General features: G+C 46.6%; 1 protein-coding gene across 6 annotated transcripts in view; it reads right to left on the bottom strand.

Moving 5' to 3' along the window:
* The window catches only part of LOC122939628 (ATP-dependent translocase ABCB1-like), a 902,460-nt gene that overhangs the window by 216,467 nt on the left and 661,909 nt on the right, over positions 1-24,084 (bottom strand). For all 6 annotated transcript variants that reach the window (XM_044295741.1, XM_044295743.1, XM_044295745.1 and 3 more), the window contains one exon: positions 17,603-17,703. In XM_044295741.1, the coding sequence (XP_044151676.1) occupies positions 17,603-17,703 (101 nt within the window). The remainder of the gene's footprint in view (positions 1-17,602; positions 17,704-24,084) is intronic.

Raw genomic sequence — 24,084 nt, 5'->3', positions numbered from 1 at the left:
TGGAAGAGGAGTTGGTTGACGATCAGGTCACTGACCTAACCTGGGAAGGTCGAAAGCCGAGCGAGGACAGCAGGCTGGAAGAGGCAGTGGGGTGGCAAAAGGGAGAAGGTGGGCCACACTAAACAGGCCCACAACTGTTTCATGGAGCACCCCTTGCGTAAATCTCCCTTGCCAAGGGGTAGGTGTTCTGCAGTATGGCACTTATTTGGGGAAAATGCAGACGACAAAAGAATAGTAGTTTGCAACCTGTGTCACACCAAAATGAGTCGGGGCGTGAACACTAGCAACCTCAGCACCACCAGAATGATCCGCCACATGGCATCCAAGCACAGTAATAAGTGGGACGAACGCCTGGGTCCACAATCTGTGTATGCGAGTCACACCACTGCCTCCTCTTCCCCTTTGGTATGTGCTGACCAATCGCCTGTCGAAGGCACAGGCGAGGATGCCTCCTGCCCTGCACCTGACCTTCGCAAGCACCATCAGTGACCACATCCACTTCCCTGTCCAAATGTCATTACCCCAGGCATTTGAATGCAAGCGCAAATACCCAGCCACCCACCCACAGGTCATAGCACTAAATGTGCATCTTTACAAATTACGGGCCCTGGAAATGTTGCCATTTTGGCATGTGGCCACTGAGGCCTTCCAAAGCAAGATGTCGGCAGCCGTCCCGCGGTACTCTGTCTCCAGCCGCCACTAGTTTTTGAGGTGTGCCGTGCCCGCCTTACAACATGTGTCCCGAAATGTCACTTGTGCCCTGACCAACACAGTTACACATGGACACATGGACATGTGCATTTGGCCAGGGATGCTACATTTCCCTGACGGCACACTGGGTGAACATTGTGAAGGCCAGGAGCGGGTTGTACACTGCGATGGCACAGGTGCTACCGACGCCGAAGATTGCGGAACCCTAATTCCATCAGGGTTTTTACCACCACCTACGTTAGTGGCTCCAAACCCCACTTCACCTCCTCCTCTACTTCCACCTCCAAATTATCTGCGTGCAGCACCAGTCAGCCATCAGCCAGTAGCTGGAAGCAGTGTAGCACTGCAGTGGGGAAGCGTCAACAGGCCGTGCTTAAGCTGATAAGCTATAGCAGCCGATTTTTATATAGGCTCCTATAGGATCCCTCCCCTTCTGGGAGTGGAGACTCGGTGCATGTGCAGTAGGACACACAGTACGCCGTATTTTGGACCACACTCGAATCTGAAGGCAGCACTGGCTCTCACATGAACCCTCCTTCACCAGTAAGTACTACTTTATATTGTATATATAGGAAATGTATATATGGTGTTTTTAGCTTCACAATTCACTCTAGGTATAAGTTGTAGATCATGAGATATAACGTTCACACCCTCCATCAGGGACACCTCCACTGACCCACTATTTAAAGGCACATTATACTGTTTGATTTCATAGCTTTAGAAAGACCAGAGATGGTTGAAATGTTGCTATTTGTATGCTGTTGTTATCAATAAAGTAACCAGAATTTCCACCCTAATTGAAGAGTGCTGTGGATTTTTCAATTTTTAACCCCTCAGTTGATCACCGTAAAAAAAAAAAAAAGGCAAAAAAATCAATTTTTGGGTCACCTTACATCACAAAAAATATAATAGCAAGCGATCAAAAACAAATATGCACTCCAAAATGGTGCCAATCAAGCAGTCATCTCATCCCGCAAAAATGATACCTACCTAAGACAATCGCCCACAAACTGAAAAAACCTATGGCTCTCAGAATATGAAGACACTAAAACATTATTATTTTTTGTTTCCAAAATGATATTATTGTGTAAAACTTAAATAAAAAAATAAAAAAAAATTATCGCTGCATCCATAAGAATCTGCTCTATAAAAATATCACATAATCTAACCCCTATCTAAAACTATTTTTTGTCACCTTACATAAAAAAAGGTGTAATAGCAAGCGATCAAAAATTCATGCGCACCCTATAATAGTACCAATCAAACCTTCATCTCATCCCAAAAAAATTAGCCCCTACACAAGACAGTCGCCCCAAAAATCGTTAATTTCTAACGATAATTTGTTTTCCCTTAGTCCTAACAGCAGCACAGATGGGGTTAACTGCCCCTGTGGACTGGTAGGACCGGCGGAATTTTAATGAGCCCAAGAACCAATAAACGATCTTCAGCTCCCTGAAAGGGAGGAGATCACCCCCCAGCCCACCGTGTTTTTAACAAGCATAATGTATTTAGGGTGGGATATTTGTGTGCTGCTGTTAGGACTAAGGGAAAACAAATTATCGTTAGAAATTAACAATTCCCTTACGTCCTCAACAGCAGCACAGATGGGGAGATAGCAAGAAGAATCCCCTAGGGAGGGTCCTCATGCCTGGCAGAACTAAGAACAGTCTGCCCAAAAGCCGAAAACTCTGCCATCCTAGCATCTATCCTATAATGGGAGATGAAGGTTGACTCAGAGCTCCAGGAGGCCGCCTTACAGATCAACTCTAAGGGGAGGAGTCTTCTCTCCGCAACCGAGGTGGAGACTGCCCTAGTAGAATGGGCCCTCACAAACTCGGGAGGATCTAAGGATTGGGAGACGAAAGCTTCCAAAATGGCCTCCTTGATCCAGCGACTAATGGTGGCTTTAGACGCTTTACGGCCTTTAGACTTACCGGCAAACAGGATAAGAAGATTCTCATCTATCCTGAACTCACTAGATCTTTCCACATAGATCTGGAGGCATCTTGAAATATCCAGCGGGTCTCTAGCTGGAGTATCAGAGGAGGAGGCTGTAAACAAAACTGGTAAAGATATTACCTGATTGATGTTCTGGAAAGTAGGCACCTTAGGCCTGAAGTAAGGTAAAAACTTCAGGAGTACTCTATCCTGTAGAAAAATAATGTACGGGTGATTTGCGGAGAAAGCCTGCAATTCAGAAACTCTTTTGGCTGAAGCTATAGCCAGAAGAAAGACCATCTTTAAAGTCAGAAATTTAAAATTTACCTCCTCCAAGGGCTCGAAGGGGGGAGATGCTAGCCCCCTGAGCACTACTGAAAGATCCCACTGGGGGATAGGTTTCAGTATAGTAGGCTTTAGTCTTTCAGCTCCCTTCAGGAAGCGTTTGATGAGTGGGTCCCGAGAATGTGGCCTGTTGAGACAGGCCGAGATGGCATAAACCTGTACCTTCAAGGTAGCTGGAGATAGGCCTCTATCTAATCCATCCTGAAGAAATTGAAGTATCGCAGGAAGGGGCGGATCTGCAGACGCCACCTGTCTGGAATCACACCATGCCTCGAAGATTCTCATGATCCTGGAGTAGGCCTTCTTTGTAGACTCTGCTCGGGAATGCGACAAAGTTCTCAGGACCGACTCGGAAAGCCCTTCTATGTTGGGAAGGGACTGATCAACCTCCAGGCTGTCAGGTTGAACCTGTGCAGATCTGGGCAGAGGTGAGTGTCCCACGACACCAGGGTCTGCTCCAGGGGGAGTCTCCAGTATTGTCCCCGACTCATCTGAATGAGCTGGGTAAACCAGGATCTTCTGGGCCAAAACGGTATGATGGCTATTACCGAGGCCTGATCCTGACGGATTTTCATCAATACCCTCGGTATCATGGAAAAGGGAGGGAAGATGTAAGCCAGCCTGAACCTCCACGGTATTGACAGAGCATCTATCGCCAGGGGGTTGTCTTCCCTGTAGAGGGAACAGAACCTCATCACCTTGGCGTTGAACCTGGTTGCCATGAGATCCACTTCTGGCATACCCCATCTGTGAACTAGCTGCCTGAAGATCTCCGGATGCAGAGACCACTCCATGGTCGGTAATCCTCGACTTAAGCGGTCCGCTATCATATTGAGGGAGCCTCGAATATGAACGGCAGATAGATGGGAAAGGTTCAGCTCTGCCCACCGAAGAATTACCCCGATCTCTGACAGAAGGGGCAATGATCTTGTGCCTCCCTGTTTGTTTATATAGAGGACTGCAGTCATATTGTCTGACTGGACTTTCACTGCTTTGCCCCGGATCTGAGGCGCAAAGTGAAGGAGGGCTAGCCGGATAGCTCGCATCTCGCGAAGATTGGAGGAAAGATGCCGCTCCAGAGGAGACCAAGATCCCTGAATTGGGGATCCGTCCAGGTGAGCGCCCCAGCCTACAAGGGACGCGTCTGTAGTCAATATGACCCAAGCTGGTTGGGTCATAGACTTCCCTGCTGGTAGCTGAAACCACCATCTGAGGGAATTTCGGGTTTGACCGGACAGGGAGCACAGGGAATCTAGCCCCGCAGGGCTGCCGTTCCATAGGTGTAAGACCTCCGACTGAAGAGAACGGAGGTGCCATAACGCCCAAGGGACCGCATCCGCAGCCGCTGACATGAGCCCCAGCATCTTCATGAGAGTCCGGATAGAGACTCGACGAGGGACATAAAGGACCTTTGCCAGGTCCTGAATCCGCCCTCTCCTTTCTGGAGTCAACCGGAGGGACATCTCCACAGAGTCGACCACGAATCCTAAGTAATGGATTGAAGTCGATGGGCTCACATTCGACTTCTGCCAGTTGATAATCCAGCCTAGGCGGAAGAGAAAGGAGACTGCGACCTGAAGATGGTGGGTAAGGATCGGAACTGAAGAGGCTATGAAAAGCCAATCGTCCAGATAAGGAATAATAGTCAGTCCTTGGAGTCTCAAAGCTGCCACCACCGAAACCACCACCTTGGTGAAGATGAGGGGGGCAGAAGAGATTCCGAAGGGAAGCACGGCGAACTGAAAGTGCCTGCAAACCCCTGAGATCTGGACCGCGATCCTGAGGAGTTTCCGGGAAGCGGAATGGATCGGAATGTGAAGGTACGCATCCTTGAGGTCCAGAGTAGCCATGACGTCCCCAGGATTGAGGATATGGCTGACTGACCTTATGGTTTCCATGCGAAACCTTGTTTTCCTTATAAATCGATTGAGGAATCTCAAATCGATGATCATCCGGAGATCTCCTGTCTTCTTGGGAACCAGGAACACTGGTGAATAAATCCCTAGGCCCCTCTCCCCTGCCGGTACCTCCTCCAGGGCTCCCTTGGAAATATAGTCCTGAATGTAAGATTCTAGGACCACCTGTTTGGCAGACCCGAAGCTTCGTGTGGCGATGAATCTCTCTGGGGGGAGAGAGATAAGATCTACCCGGTACCCGGCGGAAACTATGTCCTGGACCCAGGGGTCTGCAATCAACCGGCTCCAAGAGTCTTTGAAATGGGTAAGACGGCCCCCCACGGGAATCTGGGGGAGGGGTACGGGAAAATCTAGAGGAGACACTGTAGGGGCAGCAGAGCTTATCCAAGAGCCTCGAGGAGGCCCATAGTCAGGAGGGTTTTGCCTCCCTGGTGGGTTTGCGGGGGCGTCTCGGATATTTACGATACGGCCCCCCCCAATCTCTGCGCCTAGACTGCTGCCCAGAACGACCTCCTCCCTTCTTTTCCTGTCTGGGGTGTCCCCGAAAGGGCTGCTGGGGGAGGCTCTTCCCTTTTTTATCGGAGAGCCCCTCCATTATTTAGTCCAATTTGGACCCGAATAACCTATCTGGTTCGAAGGGGAGCCCACAAAGGTTAAACTTGGATGCGTTATCCGCGATCCACGGTTTCAGCCAGAGTGGTCTGCGGGCAGCTGAAACTAGGGCCATAGTTTTGGCGGCCAGCTTTAGCTGCATCTGGGAGGAATCAACTAAAAAGTCCATAGCCAGGTTGGCTGACTTGAAGGCTGCCAGGATGTCGTCTCTTTATACGCTCTGGTCCACATCCGTCTGGATTTGATTAAGCCTAGAGCGTAGATAGGTGGCTACCACAGTGGCCGCAATGGAAGTAGATGCGTAGGCAGCGGCCGCCGCGTAACCCCTCCTAAGGGTGCACTCTGCCCTCCGGTCTAGAGGGTCCTGCAGGTTAGACCCATCGTCTGCAGGGACTAGAGTGCGCCGGGACAACTTGGCTATAGCCATGTCCACCTTGGGAACGGAACCCCACGATTCCACCAAGGGTTTAGCCATCGGGTACATGAGTCTGAATTTTCTGGTAAGCACTGGACCCTTCTCAGGCTTTTTCCACTCTGTGCGCATCACAGAGAGGAGGGTCTCATCCGCTCTAAAGACACGCTGTGTCCGACCGGCGGGATCGGAGGACTCCCCCATGTCAACATCCTGGTCCCCCGACCTGATGGACTTGAGTAACTTCTGCGTCTTTTCTGGGGGAAAAAAGCAAGAAGTAGATTCTTCTTCCTCAGAAGAAGAAAACCCCACTGAACAGGGGGTAGGTCTTTCGACCGGTGCGACCACCTCCATGGGAGTCTGAGAGGGACCTGGTAGCCTCTCATTAAGTAGCTGAACTACTCCCTTTATGGAATCATCCACGTATGTCTTGGTCCATTGGAACATCTCCTGCATCGTGGGTTCCGTGGATGCCGTGCGACAACTCTCACATCTGGAGTAAGGACAGCTGTCAACTAGGGGTGTGTTACATTCGTAACATGCCAAATGCTTCCTCTTGGCCCCAGCCTTCCGCTGATCCTCCTTAGGGGAAGCCATAGTCTGTAATGGAAGAAACAAAACAGGTCATAACACCTACAACATCAGGAGGTGGAGAAAACCAGACCTTAAGGGGGCCCACCAGCACTAGAAGAAATAGAGCTGAAAGAAGAGGAAGTACAAAATCCAAGCAAAGCAATACTGCAGGAATATCACAAAGCACAGGAGAGCTCTGGAGCTAACTTGTGAAAGCAACGCAACCAGAGCACTGACTGATGGGCTCTGGGCGCTTAAAAGGAGGAAACCCCGCCCGATGGGCGGGTTCCTGAAACGAGATCAGCACCACTCCCTTTTTTTTTTTTTTATATGTGCTGCCAAAGCAAGCACTCAGAAAAGGCAGTTTAAAGAAAGGTGAGTTTTATACATCACCGCATCACTTCGGAAAACTGGAAGTGACGTAGCGCACCTAAGGCGCGTCACTTCCGGAAAATGGCGGCGCCCATAGCGCCGCACACATGCGGTAACGGAGGAACGGAGCACCGTCTACAGATGATGAAAGAAGAGGGGAGGGGACGCCCCCCTCCCCAACGGTACCCCATCCGAAATCGCCATGATCAGGCCTAAAATAAAGGCACTGAGATCCATAGAAAGCGAGCTAAGCTTTAAGGAGGGAAAAAAGAACCCCTAAGCAATCTTCAGCTCCCAGAGAGGGAGCGACACGCCAGTCCACCTGTCCAGAGGACAGAAAAAAACACGGTGGGCTGGGGGGTGATCTCCTCCCTTTCAGGGAGCTGAAGATCGTTTATTGGTTCTTGGGCTCATTAAAATTCCGCCGGTTCTACCAGTCCACAGGGGCAGTTAACCCCATCTGTGCTGCTGTTGAGGACGTAAGGGAATAAATAAAACTATGGCATTCAGAATGTGGAGAATGTTTTTTTCAAAAATGCTTTGTTACATAAAACTGAAACAAACAACCCCAAAAAAGTCATATTTGATGTTGTCACCTGCTGTATAAAGATACCACATGATCTAACCTGTCAGATTAATGTTGTAAATAACAAAAAAAATTAAACGGTGCCAAAACAGCTATTTCTTGTTACCTTGCCTCACAAAAAGTGTAATATAGAGCAACTAAAAATCATATGTACCCTAAAATAGTACCAACAAAACTGCCACTTTATCCCGTAGTTATCAAAATGGGGTCACTTTTATTGGAGTTTCTACTCTAGGGGTGCATCATGAGGGCTTCAAATGGGACATGGTGTCATAAAAACAGTCCAGCAAAATCTGCCTTCCAAAAACCGCATGGTGTTCCTTTCCTTCTGCTCAATTCTGCCTGTACAGCAGTTGATGACCACATATGGGGTGTTTCTGTAAACTACAGAATCAGAGCCATAAATATTGAGTTTTGTATTTAAATAAGTGTAACAGTGGCTCCACCTGTTGAGTAGGTGCAGGTATGGTGCTCACTCCATAACTCATTTTGATACGTGACCTTATACGTATGGCTGCCGATACTGTATATAAACAACAGGAATCGCAGGGGCACATGTTCCTTTATTTTGCCGCAGATTGTACATGTGTCACAGACATGGAAATATGATTGTTCAGTGAATCAGCTAAACTGCAAAGTGTTGGTGTCACCAAGGTGTAATCACCTCACAATGTGCAACTGTATGTTATACAGGTGTATATATGTTCTAGTGGAATACAATCAGTGACTCGCCACCATTTGGATAACGCACGGACTTGTATGCTACAACTGTGGCGTGAATATACAATCTATTTTATCAATAACACTTTAAGATAGATACTATATATACACACACACACTGTGTCATGTGCGTGCAATAGTGGGTGGTGTATATCTTTACCACATATGAGTGTTCTATTTAGTTTTTATATAGTTATGGTTTTATATACTATACAATTGTATGCTCAATGCTTTTTATTTTTTTGAGTTTGTGTAGAACCAAATTTTTTGTGTGCCCTCCAACAGTTACTTTATATAAATTATGTAAATTTTGTTTGGCTGTTAACCCTTGCTTTGTAACTGGAAATAAAATGGATTAAAATGGAAAATCTGCCAAAAAAGTGAAATTCTGAAATGTCATCTCTATTTTCCATTAATTCTTGTGGAACACCTAAAGGGTTAACAAAGTTTGTGAATTCAGTTTTGTATACCTTAAGGGGTGTAATTTCAAAAATGGGGTCACTTTTTTGGAGATTCTACTCTAGGGGTGCATCAGGAGGTCTTCAAATGTGACATGGTAGCTTAAAATTATCTCAGTGAAATCTGTTTTCCAAAAACCAAATGGCATTCCATTTTCCTTCTGTGCAATGCCGTGTGCCCGTACAGCAGTTTACAACCACATATGGGGTGTTTCTGTAAACTATAGAATCAGGGCAATAAATATGGAGCTTTGTTCGGCTGTTAACCCTTGCTTTGTTTGTGGCAAAACATTTATTAAAATGGAAAATCTGCCAAAAAAGGGAAATCCGGAAATGTAATCTCCATTTTCTATAAATTCTTGTGGAACACCTAAAGGGTTAACAAAGTTTGTAAAATCAGTTTTGAATAGCTTGAGAGGTTTAGTTTCTAAAATGAGGTCATTTTTGGGTGGTTTCTAGTATATAAGCCTCACAAAGTGACTTCAGATCTGAACTGGCATAAAAGGCTAGCTCTGGCCACGTGGACAATTTAGAGACCCAGAAGTTGAATGGGGCCGAACCATCAGTCAGTACGTGGAGGAGTGTGCACACGTACTGTTCCACCATGTTAGTGAAATGTTGCCTCCTGCTAACACGTTGCGTATCAGGTGGTGGTGCAGTTAGCTGTGGCGTGTTGACAAAACTTTTCCACATCTCTGCCATGCTAACCCTGCCCTCAGAGGAGCTGGCCGTGACACAGCTGCCTTGGCGACCTCTTGCTCCTCCTCTGCCTTGGCCTTGGGCTTCCACTTGTTCCCCTGTGACATTTGGGAATGCTCTCAGTAGCGCGTCTACCAACGTACGCTGGTACTCGCGCATCTTCCTATCACGCTCCAGTGCAGGAAGTAAGGTGGGCACATTGTCTTTGTACCGTGGATCCAGCAGGGTGGCAACCCAGTAGTCCGCACACGTTAAAATGTGGGCAACTCTGCTGTCGTTGCGCAGGCACTGCAGCATGTAGTCGCTCATGTGTGCCAGGCTGCCCAGAGGTAAAGACAAGCTGTCCTCTGTGGGAGGCGTATCGTCATCGTCCTGCGTTTCCCCCCAGCCACGCACCAGTGATGGGCCCGAGCTGCGTTGGGTACCACCCCGCTGTGACCATGCTTCATCCTCATCCTCCTCCACATCCTCGTCCTCCTTGTCCCCCAGTAGTGTGCCCTGGCTGGCCACATTTGTGCCTGGCATCTGCTGTTGCAAAAAAACCTCCCTCTGAGTCACTTCTAAGGGACTGGCCTGAAAGTGGTAAAAATGACCCCTCTTCCTCCTCCTCCTCCTCCTCCTCCTGGGCCACCTCCTCTTCCATCATCGCCCTAAGTGTTTTCTCAAGGAGACATAGAAGTGGTATTGTAACGCTGATAACGGCGTCATCGCCACTGGCCATGTTGGTGGAGTACTCAAAACAGCGCAACAGGGCACACAGGTCTCGCATGGAGGCCCAGTCATTGGTGGTGAAGTGGTGCTGTTCCGCAGTGCGACTGACCCGTGCGGGCTGCAGCTGAAACTCCACTATGGCCTGCTGCTGCTCGCACAGTCTGTCCAGCATGTGCAAGGTGGAGTTCCACCTGGTGGGCACGTCGCATATGAGGCAGTGAGCGGGAAGGCCGAAGTTACGCTGTAGCGCAGACAGGCGAGCAGCGGCAGGATGTGAACGCCGGAAGCGCGTAAAGACGGCCCGCACTTTATGCAGCAGCTCTGACATGTTGCGGTAGTTGTGAATGAACTTCTGCACCACCAAATTCAGCACATACGCCAAGCAAGGGATGTGCGTCAAACCGGCTAGTCCCAGAGCTGCAACGAGATTTCGCCCATTATCGCACACCACCAGGCCGGGCTTGAGGCTCACCGGCAGCAACCACTCGTCGGTCTGTTGTTCTATACCCCGCCACAACTCCTGTGCGGTGTGGGGCCTGTCTCCCAAACATATGAGTTTCAGAATGGCCTGCTGACGTTTACCCCGGGCTGTGCTGAAGTTGGTGGTGAAGGTGTGTGGCTGACTGGATGAGCAGGTGGAAGAAGAGGAGGAGGAAGCCGAGTAGGAGGAGGAGGCAACAGGAGGCAAAGAATGTTGCCCTGCGATCCTTGGCGGAGGAAGGACGTGCGCCAAACAGCTCTCCGCCTGGGGCCCAGCCGCCACAACATTTACCCAGTGTGCAGATAGGGAGATATAGCGTCCCTGGCCGTGCTTACTGGTCCATGTATCTGTGGTCAGGTGGACCTTGCCACAGATGGCGTTGCGCAGTGCACACTTGATTTTATCGGATACTTGGTTGTGCAGGGAAGGCACGGCTCTCTTGGAGAAGTAGTGCCGGCTGGGAACAACATACTGTGGGACAGCAAGCGACATGAGCTGTTTGAAGCTGTCTGTGTCCACCAGCCTAAATGACAGCATTTCATAGGCCAGTAGTTTAGAAATGCTGGCATTCAGGGCCAGGGATCAAGGGTGGCTAGGTGGGAATTTACGCTTTCTCTCAAATGTTTGTGAGATGGAGAGCTGAACGCTGCCGTGTGACATGGTTGAGATGCTTGGTGACGGAGGTGGTGGTGTTGGTGGTACATCCCCTGTTTGCTGGGCGGCAGGTGCCAACGTTCCTCCAGAGGCGGAGGAAGAGGCCGAGGCGGCAGCAGCAGAAGAGGTAGCAGGGGGAGCCTGAGTGACTTCCTTGTTTTTAAGGTGTTTACTCCACTGCAGTTCATGCTTTGCATGCAGGTGCCTGGCAATGCAGGTTGTGCTAAGGTTCAGAACGTTAATGCCTCGCTTCAGGCTCTGATGGCACAGCGTGCAAACCACTCAGGTCTTGTCGTCAGCACATTATTTGAAGAAGTGCCATGCCAGGGAACTCCCTGAAGCTGCCTTTGGAATGCTCACTCCCAGATGGCGGCGGTCAGTAGCAGGCGGAGTCTCTTGGCGGCGGGTGTTCTGCTTTTGCCCACTGCTCCCTCTTTTGCTACGCTGTTGGCTCAGTCTCACCACTGCCTCTTCCTCCGAACTGTGAAAGTCAGTGGCACGACCTTCATTCCATGTGGGGTCTAGGACCTTATCGTCACCTGCATCGTCTTCCACCCAGTCTTCCTCCCTGACATCCTGTTCAGTCTGCACACTGCAGAAAGACGCAGCAGTTGGCACCTGTGTTTGGTCATCATCAGTGACCTGCTGAGGTGGTATTCCCATGTCCTCATCATCAGGAAACATAAGTGGTTGTGCGTCAGTGCATTCTATGTCTTCCACCGCTGGGGAAGGGCTAGGTGGATGCCCTTGGGAAACCCTGCCAGCCGAGTCTTCAAACAGCATAAGAGACTGCTGCATAACTTGAGGCTCAGACAGTTTCCCTGGTATGCATGGGGGTGATGTGACAGACTGATGGGCTTTTTTTTCAGGCGCCATCTGTGCACTTTCTGCAGATGACTGGGTGGGAGATAATGTGAACGTGCTGGATCCGCTGTCGGCCACCCAATTGACTAATGCCTGTACCTGCTCAGGCCTTACCATCCTTAGAACGGCATTGGGCCCCACCAAATATCGCTGTAAATTCTGGCTGCTACTGGGACCTGAGGTAGTTGGTACACTAGGACATGTGGCTGTGGCAGAATGGCCACGTCCTCTCCCAGCACCAGAGGGTCCACTAACACCACCACGACCATGTCCGCGTCCCTTACTAGATGTTTTCCTCATTGTTACCGTTCACCACAATAAGAAAAATATTATTTGGCCCAATGTATTGAATTCAAATTCAGGCGTTTTTTTACAGACACCTAACACTATCTGGCTATCTATTTAGGTACCGTATTACACTAATAAAGGCACAGCAGTAACGACAGATTTAGCTGAATATAAATTTGAGGCCTAGTATTTAGGCGCTGGATGACAGGTATACGTTTACGGACAGAATTAGACTTGGATATGCACAGTAGCGTGTGTGTGAAGTTATTGAGAATGATCCTATCAGCACCTTGAATCTAATATACCCTTTTAAGGATAGATTTAAAGTAGGTCTGATACAGCAGAAACCACTAAATTAGGAAATTGATAAATTGGGAATTGTATTTCAACCCAGAACAAAAACTGTGCTTTGATGGACACTAAATAACTTGCCCAGCCACAGCAATAACCACAGATTTAGCTGACTAAAAATTTGAGGCCTATTATTTAGGCGCTGGGTGACAGGTATACGTTTACAGACAGAATTAGACTGGGATATGGCCAAAAAATAACCACACTATTGATGGTTAAATGCACTTGGTGACAGGCTCAGCTTGCCCCTGATGTAGTATATGGCCAAAAAATAACCACACTATTGATGGTTAAATGCACTTGGTGTGACAGCTTGACCGATGTAGGATATAGCCAAAAAACAACCACACTATTGAGGGTTAAATGCACTTGGTGACAGGCTCAGCTTGCCCCTGATGTAGTATATGGCCAAAAAATAACCACACTATTGATGGTTAAATGCACTTGGTGTGACAGCTTAACCGATGTAGGATATAGCCAAAAAACAACCACACTATTGAGGGTTAAATGCACTTGGTGACAGCTTGCCCCTGATGTAGTATATGGCCAAAATATAACCACACTATTGATGATGAAATGCACTTGGTGTGACAGCTTGACCAGAGGCGTACATAGGAATCACTGGGCCCCATAGCAAAAATCTGAATTGGGCCCCTTAACCCCGCCCACTACCCACCATGGCCCCTCCCACTTCCTGACTTTGCTCCTCCCATGCCACACTCCCATTAAATAAATTTATACATGACCTACAGAAACTGTTAGGGGTTTCCTGGGGGTGACCTGTCACATGGGATATCTGCTGCAGCCTGCAGGTCTCCTTATTTGGGGTGCCATGTTAGGCTACTTTCACACTTGCGTTCGGGTCTCCGCTTGTGAGTTCTGTTTGAAGGCTCTCACAAGCGGCACCGAACGGATCCGTCCAGCCCTAATGCATTCTGAGTGGATGCGGATCCGCTCAGAATGCATCAGTATGGCTCCGTCTGTCCTCCGCTCAGCAGGCGGACACTTGAACGCTGCTTGCAGCCTGGCCGTGCGGAGGCAAACGGATCCGTCCAGACTTACAATGTAAGTCAATGGGGACGGATCCGTTTGAAGTTGACACAGTGTGGCTCAATTTTCAAACGGATCCGTCCCCCATTGACTTTCAATGTAAAGTCAAAACGGATCCGTTTGCACTATCATGAGCAAAAAAAAAAATGTTGTTTTTTTTTTTGTTCATGTTAATGCAAACGGATCCGTTCTGAACGGATCTAAGCGTTTGCATTATAGGTGCGGATCCGTCTGTGCAGACACCAGACGGATCCGCTCTGAACGCAAGTGTGAAAGTAGCCTTAAAGGGAATCTGTCACTAGCAATTTACCCCCAATTTTTTTTTCATGAATCCATGTTTAACAGAGTACCTGTTTTCCATCTGTCTTGTTCTTTTGATTGTGAGTCTTGTCATGTCTTCAAAAAATCGATTCTTATGATATGTAAATGAAGCTGTAAGGAGCCCAGAGGGGCGTTATTCTTTCTCCACGGTGCCCAGGAACGCCCCTCTGAAGTGCCGTGCCCGGCTAAGTTTGAAAACTAATAACGCCTCCAAGTTCATCTAAATCGCCTCCCAGAGGCACGGCTAAGTGCTCAACACCCCCCTCCTCAGTGCCGCGCTCTGCGGCAAACACCCCGATCCTCCTCTCGCCGGCATCCCAAATCCCGCGCAGGCGCAGTGCCGTCAGTCATCTTATCATAGCGCAGGCAATCGCCGGCACTGCGCCTGCGCGGGATTTGGGATGCCAGCGAGAGGAGGATTGGATTTGGGAGGCGATTTAGATGAACTTGGAGGCGTTATTAGTTTTCAAATTTAGCCGGGCACGGCACTTCAGAGGGGCGTTCCTGGGCACAGTGGAGAAAGAATAACGCCCCTCTGGGCTCCTTACAGCGTCATTTACATATCATAAGAATCGATTTTTTGAAGAAATGACAAGACTCACAATCCAAAGAACAAGACAGATGGAAAAAAGGTACTCATGGATCCATGTTTAATAAAGTACCTTTTTTCCATCTGTGTTCTTCTTTTCCATGTCAGTCTTGTCCTTTCTTCTAAAAATCGATTCTTGCTGTAAGCCGGACTGGAGCCCAGAGGGGCGTTTTTCTTTCTCCACGGTGCCCCTCTGATTAGTGCCGTGCCCGCCTAAATATGAAAACTCTAACGCCTCCATCATTTAGCTGAATCGCCTCCCAGAGGCGCGGCTAAGTCCTAGACACCCGCCCCCCTCCTCAGCGCTGCGCTCTGAAACACCCGATCCTCCTCTCGTCGGCGTCCCAAATCCCGCGCAGGCGCAGTGCCGGCGATTGCCTGCGCCTGTGCTCTGATAATACGGCTGAGGGCAACAGCTTCAACATCGTCACTGGGCTCGGCGCATGCCCAGTGACGATGTTGAAGCTGTTGCCCTCAGCCGTATTATCAGAGCGCAGGCGCAGGCAATCGCCGGCACTGCGCCTGCACGGGATTTGGGACGCCGACGAGAGGAGGATCGGGTGTTTCAGAGCGCAGCGCTGAGGAGGGGGGCGGGTGTCTAGGACTTAGCCGCGCCTCTGGGAGGCGATTCAGCTAAACATGGGGGGGGGGCCCTGGGGAGAAAAGCAGCCGCATAGCCGGCTGCTGGTCATCAGTGGGCGGGGCCTTATCTGCGCTACGGGCCCCCCAGTGCCGCGGGCCCCATAGCAGTGGCGTGGTCTGCCTCTATGGGCGGTACGCCACTGAGCTTGACCCTGATGTAGGATATAGCCAAAAAACAACCACACTATTGAGGGCTAAATGTTCTTGTTGGCAGCTTGTGCTGGCGCACCACAATACACAAAATGGCCGCCGATCACCCCAGAAAAAAGTGAATGAGAAACACTCTGGGCAGCCTAAAAATAGTGAGCAATTGGATAGCAGCAGTTCAATGATCCACAGCTGCAGATCGATCACTGAATGAAGTCTTTTGGAGGAGTTAATCACTGCCTAATCTCGCCCTAACGTCGAAGCTGCAACCTCTCCCTACACTGATCAGAGCAGAGTGACGTGCGGCGCTACGTGACTCCAGCTTAAATAGAGGCTGGGTCACATGCTGCACTGGCCAATCACAGCCATGCCAATAGTAGGCATGGCTGTGATGGCCTCTTGGGGCAAGTAGTATGACGCTTGTTGATTGGCTGCTTTGCAGCATTTCAAAAAGCGCCAGGAAAGCGACGAACACCGAACCCGAACCAGGACTTTTACGAAAATGTTCAGGTTCGGGTCTGTTTCACGGACACCCCAAAATTCGGTACGAACCCGAACTATATAGTTCGGGTTCACTCATCCCTACTTACATCTAAAAGGAACAGGTCACACCTTTGAAGACAGTCAAGTACTGTTTTGGATAAGGAGGCCGATTGGTACAAACGAAGCGTGAAGGAGGCCATCTACGTAAAAATGGAGAAGCCAAGCTTGAATAGAGGTGGGGGGGGTTAGACATCTATTGTCTACCACGTATAATGCTGACACCTTTTTCTGGGAAGTCTTTATCACCTACTGACTCCAATTAGGATAATGGAATCAACACCTTTGATCCAATTCTGGGTATAATTACCAGATGTGGATTCAGTTACATATTTATTCCCAGAATTTTTGTACAATCACTCAGAATTGAGAAAGCTCGTTGGAAGAACGAGTGAAACATTTTCAAGAAAATCTACAGTACGTCCAGTTGCCTTGATTTATTCTTTACAGATATATATATATATACTCTCCTCTTTGGTTAACAGGGCCAGGCATTATAAACGTGATCCTTGTCAATCATAGTGGAGAGGGCACGGCAGTTTCAGAGAGCTGAACCTCTAGGAGTAACAGCAACACCCCCATTGCTCCTAGAGACTCATTTGCATATATTAAAACCTAATTTTTCTCAGCAATGCAGGGACACAAGAACATGGGAGGAACACAGATGCCTTCAGCTGCCAAGCATGCAACAGGTCAGCCAATGTCATAGGTACAAATCTGCTGACAGATGCCATTTAATCTGTAGTCCTTATCTCTAGTTTGAGATGTGTATAGGGAAATGCACATAGAAAAAAAATGATGCCATTTGTAAAACAATGCCAAGTAACCAAAACATGTTAGGAAACTGTCTTATACTGCCATTACAAAAATGCAGTGTTATATAATCTTTTAAAAAACATGGATCCTAATAATAGCCATGTGTATCCTAACAGTCCTGATTTTTCTTGGGACAATTCCCCACAATGGACCTCAAAGAAAGTTTATGCAAATTCCCCCAAAACTGGGAGATGTTGGGGGGTTCCAAAAGAGATGATTAATGGGATTATCCCATGATTAATGTAAAAAAATGAAAATCAGACATCATATAGCACATGTCTTTTTCTAATAAAGCTAATTGCTTCAATTATTTTGCTAGATTCACTACAGGCTGAAAGCTCGGGATGGGGGTAAGGGGGTGGGCATTGTCCTTTGTCATGGGGTGCGTCCTTTCTGCAACTGTCTCTAACTGTCACAGCTTCCAACAGTAGATATGGAGGGCGGCAGATGAAGGATGGAACCAAGCATGTGCAACCACCTCAGTAGTTGAATGTACACATTATTATAAAAATTAAACACCATCGAATTCCATTATAGGAAAACACAATGATGTGAGAACTGGAACATTTTAGTAACAAAGTAAATTACAAAAATAACTCTCTTTTCATGCTGAATTATATTAAAATCACATTTAATGGTGACAGAACCCATTTAATGGCTCTGAATATGGGTATTCAAATGTTGGTAAGTATGATATTATTGTATCATTAAAAATATATATTTTTTAATGCCTTGACCAGCAGAGAAATTTTGTCCCAGTTCTGCATGCGGAGAAAATGCAGAAAGGCCTTTATAAGATGGCGTACCTGTGTGGTTCTGATAAGATAGCATTATATTTTTGATAAAAGACATCCTCTCTAGTCAATGACACCACTGTTCTGATATTTTCAACAACTTCTGTCGATATCTAGAAATCACAGAGAAAAATGTTTATAAAAAAGTTATACAAAATACAAGCAATGAACAGACAATTTAAAGCATAGACATAGAAATACACAAAAAACTACACTGGTAATCATTCACTGCTTCAACTTAACATGTTCAAATCTGAGTACCCTTTACTGCTATTTATTGGACAGCTTTTAACATTTCCCACTGGAAACTTGTGCAGTGAGGACTGTGGGGTTTTCCATGTACACAACTGAGCCCTTAAAGGGGATGTCTGGGTTCAGTGCATTAGACAACTGGTAAGGCTGCCCTGAATAAAAGTCATAAGTAGAGATGAGCGAATTCATGAAAAGTTTGATTCTGCTGAATTAATCATGAAGCATTTTTTTTTGTAACTAGCGGGTGCAATGACAAGGAGCTGCGATAGAGCCGCCACCCATCATTGTACCCCTCAGATGCCGCATTCATACATGATCATGGCACCTAAATGTGAAATTAACTATTAATTAAGTAAATGGAGGTGGTAAGTATGAATTGTTTTACACTATTTCAGGTTAAATCGATTCGCTAACACGAAGTACAAGGAAATTCGGCTTTAAGGTGAATCAAATTTATCCTGAAATTCGGACCGAATCCCATTTCGTGGGATTCGATTCACTCATCTCTAGTCATAACCATTGTCCTGACTAGTGAAGGGCGAACATCTGCCAGGATGGTGCGCGAACGTGATCAAATGTTGGCGAACTGCAAGTTCACGGTGGGTCCTATTCATTTTAATGGCAGGCAAACCTGAAAAACCTTTAACTCATATTTGCAGCCAAGAAATAATTACTAGAAGTGCACAAATAGTCCCACAACATGGATAGTGACATACCAAATGTATTATTTGAATTTGCGATCTCTATTCATTATTTTTTTCAATGTGAGATATCGGCCATATAATTTTCATGTACGCGCGTGTGCAGGAGCACTATACAGTACCCAAATGCACTATAAAGAAGGTATATTGGTATATAACACTCCACTTCAATCAGTTTTTTTGGGGGGGACTGGTATATCAGACAAGATAAAACGTAACCTATAATAATGTTACTATGAGGGACCACACGTCCTTAAGTGTTTTGCGGATCCGCAAAACACGGACACCGGCTATGTGCATTCCGCAATTTGCGGACTGCACATCGCCGGCACTATAATAGAAAATGCCTAATCTTGTCCACAATTGCAGACAAGAACAGCACACATTCTTTTTTTTCCCTGGAAATGGAAAGCACGGAAGGCCCCATTAAAAATGAATGGGTCTGCACCCGTTCTGCAAAATTGCAGAATGGATGCAGACCCATTTTGCGGACGTGTGAATGCAAAAGATATCCCTCAAAATGAAAATAAATGAAATTATTAAAGTTAACCAAAAAGCATAGATGTGGTAGGCAATAACAAGTGCTCGGCGGCACTAAATCAGGTGCTCGGTGGCACCAAATCTGAAAACATATGTCCTACCACAACCCGGGGGGGTTCCAGTGCACATCAATGAATCCTGGAGAAAAAGCAAAAAACATCTATCCCTGGGCTAGATGATGATGTGGTATTGAAGGACAGGGTAGGCAAAGAACTGTCCCTGACATTGCCCTACAGGGGGGTCCTATTCTGGCCCTGATAGCCTAACCACAGACCACCCGCCCAAATAAGAGCGACCCCCTCCAGAAACTTACCCTATATAAAAATGGCCCTGATAAGCCCCTAGCCCCTAAGCCCCTGACTTCCAGGTGATCACTATATAGATCTAGCTGTGTTTCTTGACTTATTATAAAAGTATATTATAAGTATATTGCACCCCTCTGTGTATCACACCTATCGATAGCACACCTATACTAGTGCTTAAAATGACTTTTGTGGCCCTATTAGCTAGCATTTGGTGTCCCTAACAGCCTGTCCCTGCTCCACACAGCAACCACTCCCTACACTGGCAAAAGACTGAATGTAAAATGGCGGCCAGATCAGGTTTATTATAGGGTAGGGGGTATGTCCATGTGCTGAAACGTCTCAATTGGCTGTCCTGTACCACCTGATGGATGTGTCATGGGTCAAAGTTCTTGACAATGTAAAAGAATATGGCAGGTGCGAATATTGCCATATGTTGAAATGTTCGGCGAATCGTGAACACACAAAGTTCGCTGCGAAACGACCGCCGGGCAAACCGCAAAGCCATCTCTAGTCCTGACTTTCAAAGGCAGCTAAACCTACTTGCCTAATATTGTCTACTATTCAGCTATGCAGCCCCATACGCAGGGCAAGCTGTGATGCGCTGTGTGTTCTCAGCATTAGCTTTCTCAAAAATGTGTGCTACAGTAGTTCTTCTGTGCAATTGGACCAGACAGGCTAGACTTTTATACCCATGTGCCTAATAGAACCTTTGGCACCCATAGAGTTGCTACCTTTTCCAACAAAAAATACCGGCCAAGTTAAGCCACACCCCAAACACAGGGTGCAAAGTCGCTATGTTATAATGTGGCTCCCAGTATTAATAATGTCCCAATTAGTGCCACCCAGAATTAATAATGCCCCCATTAGCGCCTCCCAGTGTAACAATGCCCCATTAGAGCACGCCAGAATTATTAGTGCCCCCATAAATAGTAATATCCCCATTAGTGTCCCCCCAGAATTAATAATGCCCCCATTAATGCACCCCAATCATATTAATGCTCCAATTAGTGCCCCCCAGAATTAATAATTCCCCCATTGGTGCCCCCAGAATTAATAGTGCTCCCATTAGAGCCCCAAGTAATATTCATTCCCCCATTATTGCCCCCAGTAATAATAATACCCCCATAAGTGTCCCCCAGAATTAATAATGCCCCCATTAGCACCCCTCAGAATTTATAGTGCCCTGATTAGTTTTGACTTTACATTGTCATGTCAAATCTCATAAAACACCAGTGGCAGTCCACAAAACTAACGTTTCCTCCACAGGTTCTCCTTACAAGCCGTTTAAGTCTTCTCAAGAAGAGAAGAAACTCAAAGATCTTACCAAAGAATGCCCCCTGCACTAGAAACCACATCCTCTACTAAAATGCAGAGCCTTCAGGGAGAAGTCTTTAGAGGACCGCAAAGAATTCCTCAAAAAAATCTGCTTTGGGTGCTGCTCTACAACATCGCACTTCGCCAGGAACGGTAAGGTCAGTGTGACATACACAGAATGCGGTAGCACAGAACACAACATGACTTTACACGCTGGACCACCCTCTCAGATATCTCCCCAAGCAGAAGAGCATGATGGTAAGCAGATAGACACTGACGGAGACACCGCAGAAGTCACTTCTCACTGTACTGAGATCGGTAAAAGACTTGCAAGAGGGAAGCCCTGCTCAAAAACTTGCCTTGTCAGAGTTTATCCGGGTGGTCACCGAGATAAGGCGATCAAGGTATATGCAATCTTAGATTATCAAAGCAATAGGTCTTTAGCTAAATCCACCTTCTTTGACACATTAATCAACATAGGGCTCAGTTCTCCCTACTCCTTAAGGACATGTGCAGGTACCGTTGAGGCGGCGGGGAGGAAGGCAACTGGGTACAAGGTAGAATCCATAGATGGTCAGACCTGCCTGTCCCTACCAATCATACCGGAGTGCAATCGCATACCTGACAACCTGTCTGAGATAACTATACCAGAGGTGGCCGCATACCACCCCCACCTGAAGCATATAGCTCAGTGATGGCGAACCTATAGACGGGTGCCAGAGGCGGCACTCAGTGCCCATTCTGTAGGCACCCGCACCCTGGAAGAAGTCCAAGGTGTAACACTATGCCTTAGAGTTTTTCTGCCATTCATCAGTGCAGGGCATGCTATGAATGGCACAGACAGCTCACTGAATGTAGGCAGGCTATTATAGATAAATGATAAAGTACATGGAAGATATGTTATATTAGTATTCAGGGTAAATGGCCATGTTGGCACTTCGCGATAAATAAGTGACTTTTGGGTTGCATTTTGGGCACTCGCTCTCTAAAAGGTTCACCGTCACTGATATAGCTCATCTGATACCGGAACTTGACCCAGAAGCCCTGATAACACCGCTCAACAATGATGTTGCTACTGAGAGAAAAACATGTGATTTATACTAAAATGAGCGCGCTGATTCCAAATATGAACTAGAATTTGCCTGACACGTCTAGATTTTATTATACATGCAAAGCCTATTCAGTTATAATATTAATGCATTATATTGGAAATATTCCAATGGACATATCCAGGCTGATGCCAGCAGTAAGTATATAAGGCAAGCTGGAGAGATTTTGATAAAGTAATCTGTTATAGTGCTATCAGTTTTGAAACTTAAGATGGATAAACGCAAATGTGTTAACGATCCAGACAATGTCTGCTACATATGTGGCAAGTACACTACTTATGATCAGCACAAGAATCTGACAAAGCGAGTGCATCTTGCTTACAAGTATTACTTTGACTGTAAAATTGGAAATCAGGATAAAAGCTGGGCACCTCATGTTTGTTGCACTGTGTGTTACTCTGGGCTAACGCAGTGGTTGAATGGTAAAAGGAATGGCTTTTGCAGTGCCTATGGTTTGGCGTGAGCAGAAAAATCAACATTCAGACTGTTACTTTTGCATGACTAAAATTGCCAGATATTCAAAAAGAAACAAGTCACAAATTGTGTATCCTGACTGTAAGTCTGCTCTTAAACCAGTACCACACAATGAAGAATATCCAGTGCCTGCCCCTCCCATAGCAGGAACGGCAATTGAAACAGACGGTTCTGATCTTGATGAAGAAGATGATGTTGATTGTCACAATCTATTTCCTGATCCAAAACAACTGGAGGGTCAGCCGCACTTGCGGATTTAGATTTTCTGGTAAGAGATCTGTCATTATCTAAAGAAAAGTCAGAACTGCTAGCTTTTAGACTTCAGGAATGGAATTTGCTACAATGAGGCACCACAACTTCACACTTTCATCATTAAACACACCAAGTTAGCTGCATACTATGCAATGGAAAGCAATGTCTGTTTCTGTACTGATGTAAATGGTCTTATGATGGAATTAGATGGTACACATGTTCCCGATGAATGGGCGCTATTCATAGGCTCTAGGAAAACAAGTTTGAAAGCTGTCTTGTTGCACAATGGTAACGAAAAAACATCTGTTCCATTGGCTCATGCGGATGGAATGAAAGAGACCGATCCTTCTATGTAGTTCATTTTGAAAATGATTAAAATTTGTGCTGACCTGAAAGTGGTAGCACTCCTGTTTGGCCTATAGTTAGGGTACACAAAGCATATGTGTTTCTTGTGCCTATGGAACAGTAGTGATGACAACAATCAATACAAAATGAGACAGTGGCCTCTCAGAGTCGAGCAACCAATTGGTCAATACAATGTACAACACAGATCACTGGTCGATCCACTTCAAGTTTATCTTTCACCTTTTCACATTAAACTTTGTTTAATGAAAAATTGTGTAATTGTACTTGATCGTGATGGAAATGGTTGCCAGTATTTGAAGGAGAAGTTTAGCACACTGAAAACTGATGCTGAAATAAAGGCCAGAATTTTTATTGGCCCCCAAAATCAACAAACTAATGCATGGTGACACATTCCGAACAAATCTCAACCCTCTGGAACTTGCAGCTTGGGATGCATTTGTGCTAGTAGTGCAGAACTTCCTTGGGAACAGAGGAGCTACAAACTATGCTGACTCAGTAGACAACATGCTTACAGCATATGAACAACTTGGCTGCTGAATGTCATTGAAAGTGAATTGCTTGCATTTCCATCTTGACTTTTTCCCACCCAATTTGAGACACGTAAGTGACGAACATGGAAAGCGGTCCCATAAAGATACTTCTACAATGGAGAACCGCTGGAATCCCAAAATGATGGGAGACTACTGCTGTTTTTTGCAACAGGGAAATATGACCGTTCACAAATACAAAACCAGATGACTGAAGCACTTCTAACAGTACTGGGCCTTGTTGAAGTAAGACTTTTAAACTGAAAAACAAGACTTTTTGAAATTTTGTTATTCCGTTACATTTTCATACACTGTTTACTATGCAAACTTTGATGTAGATCAGGTAATTGTTGGAGTAAAACTCATTCTGTTCATAATTATTCAATGCTTTCCAAGTGCTAAATTCATTTAGGCATACTTATGCATAGCAAAATTTCTTGACGTGTTACAGCAATTCTGACTTTTTGGATTTGTAATCCGCACACTCAATTTAGTATAGGACTCCTTGGAAGAAACATACTACGAGTTCACAAGGCTAGAGGACAGATTAACGGTTCCCAAAACGCTCCATACACCCGGAGACTTGACCTAGGATGGGTCATCATAGTAGACGTCTGTCTAGGAGGAGCACACAAGCCGACCTCTGTCAACAGT

This window comes from Bufo gargarizans, chromosome 5, assembly GCF_014858855.1.
Source record: "Bufo gargarizans isolate SCDJY-AF-19 chromosome 5, ASM1485885v1, whole genome shotgun sequence".
In the NCBI taxonomy this organism is placed as follows: Eukaryota; Metazoa; Chordata; class Amphibia; order Anura; family Bufonidae; genus Bufo; species Bufo gargarizans.
The sequence above is the reverse complement of the archived record's forward strand: the minus strand, read 5'-3'. Positions and strand labels throughout refer to the sequence as shown.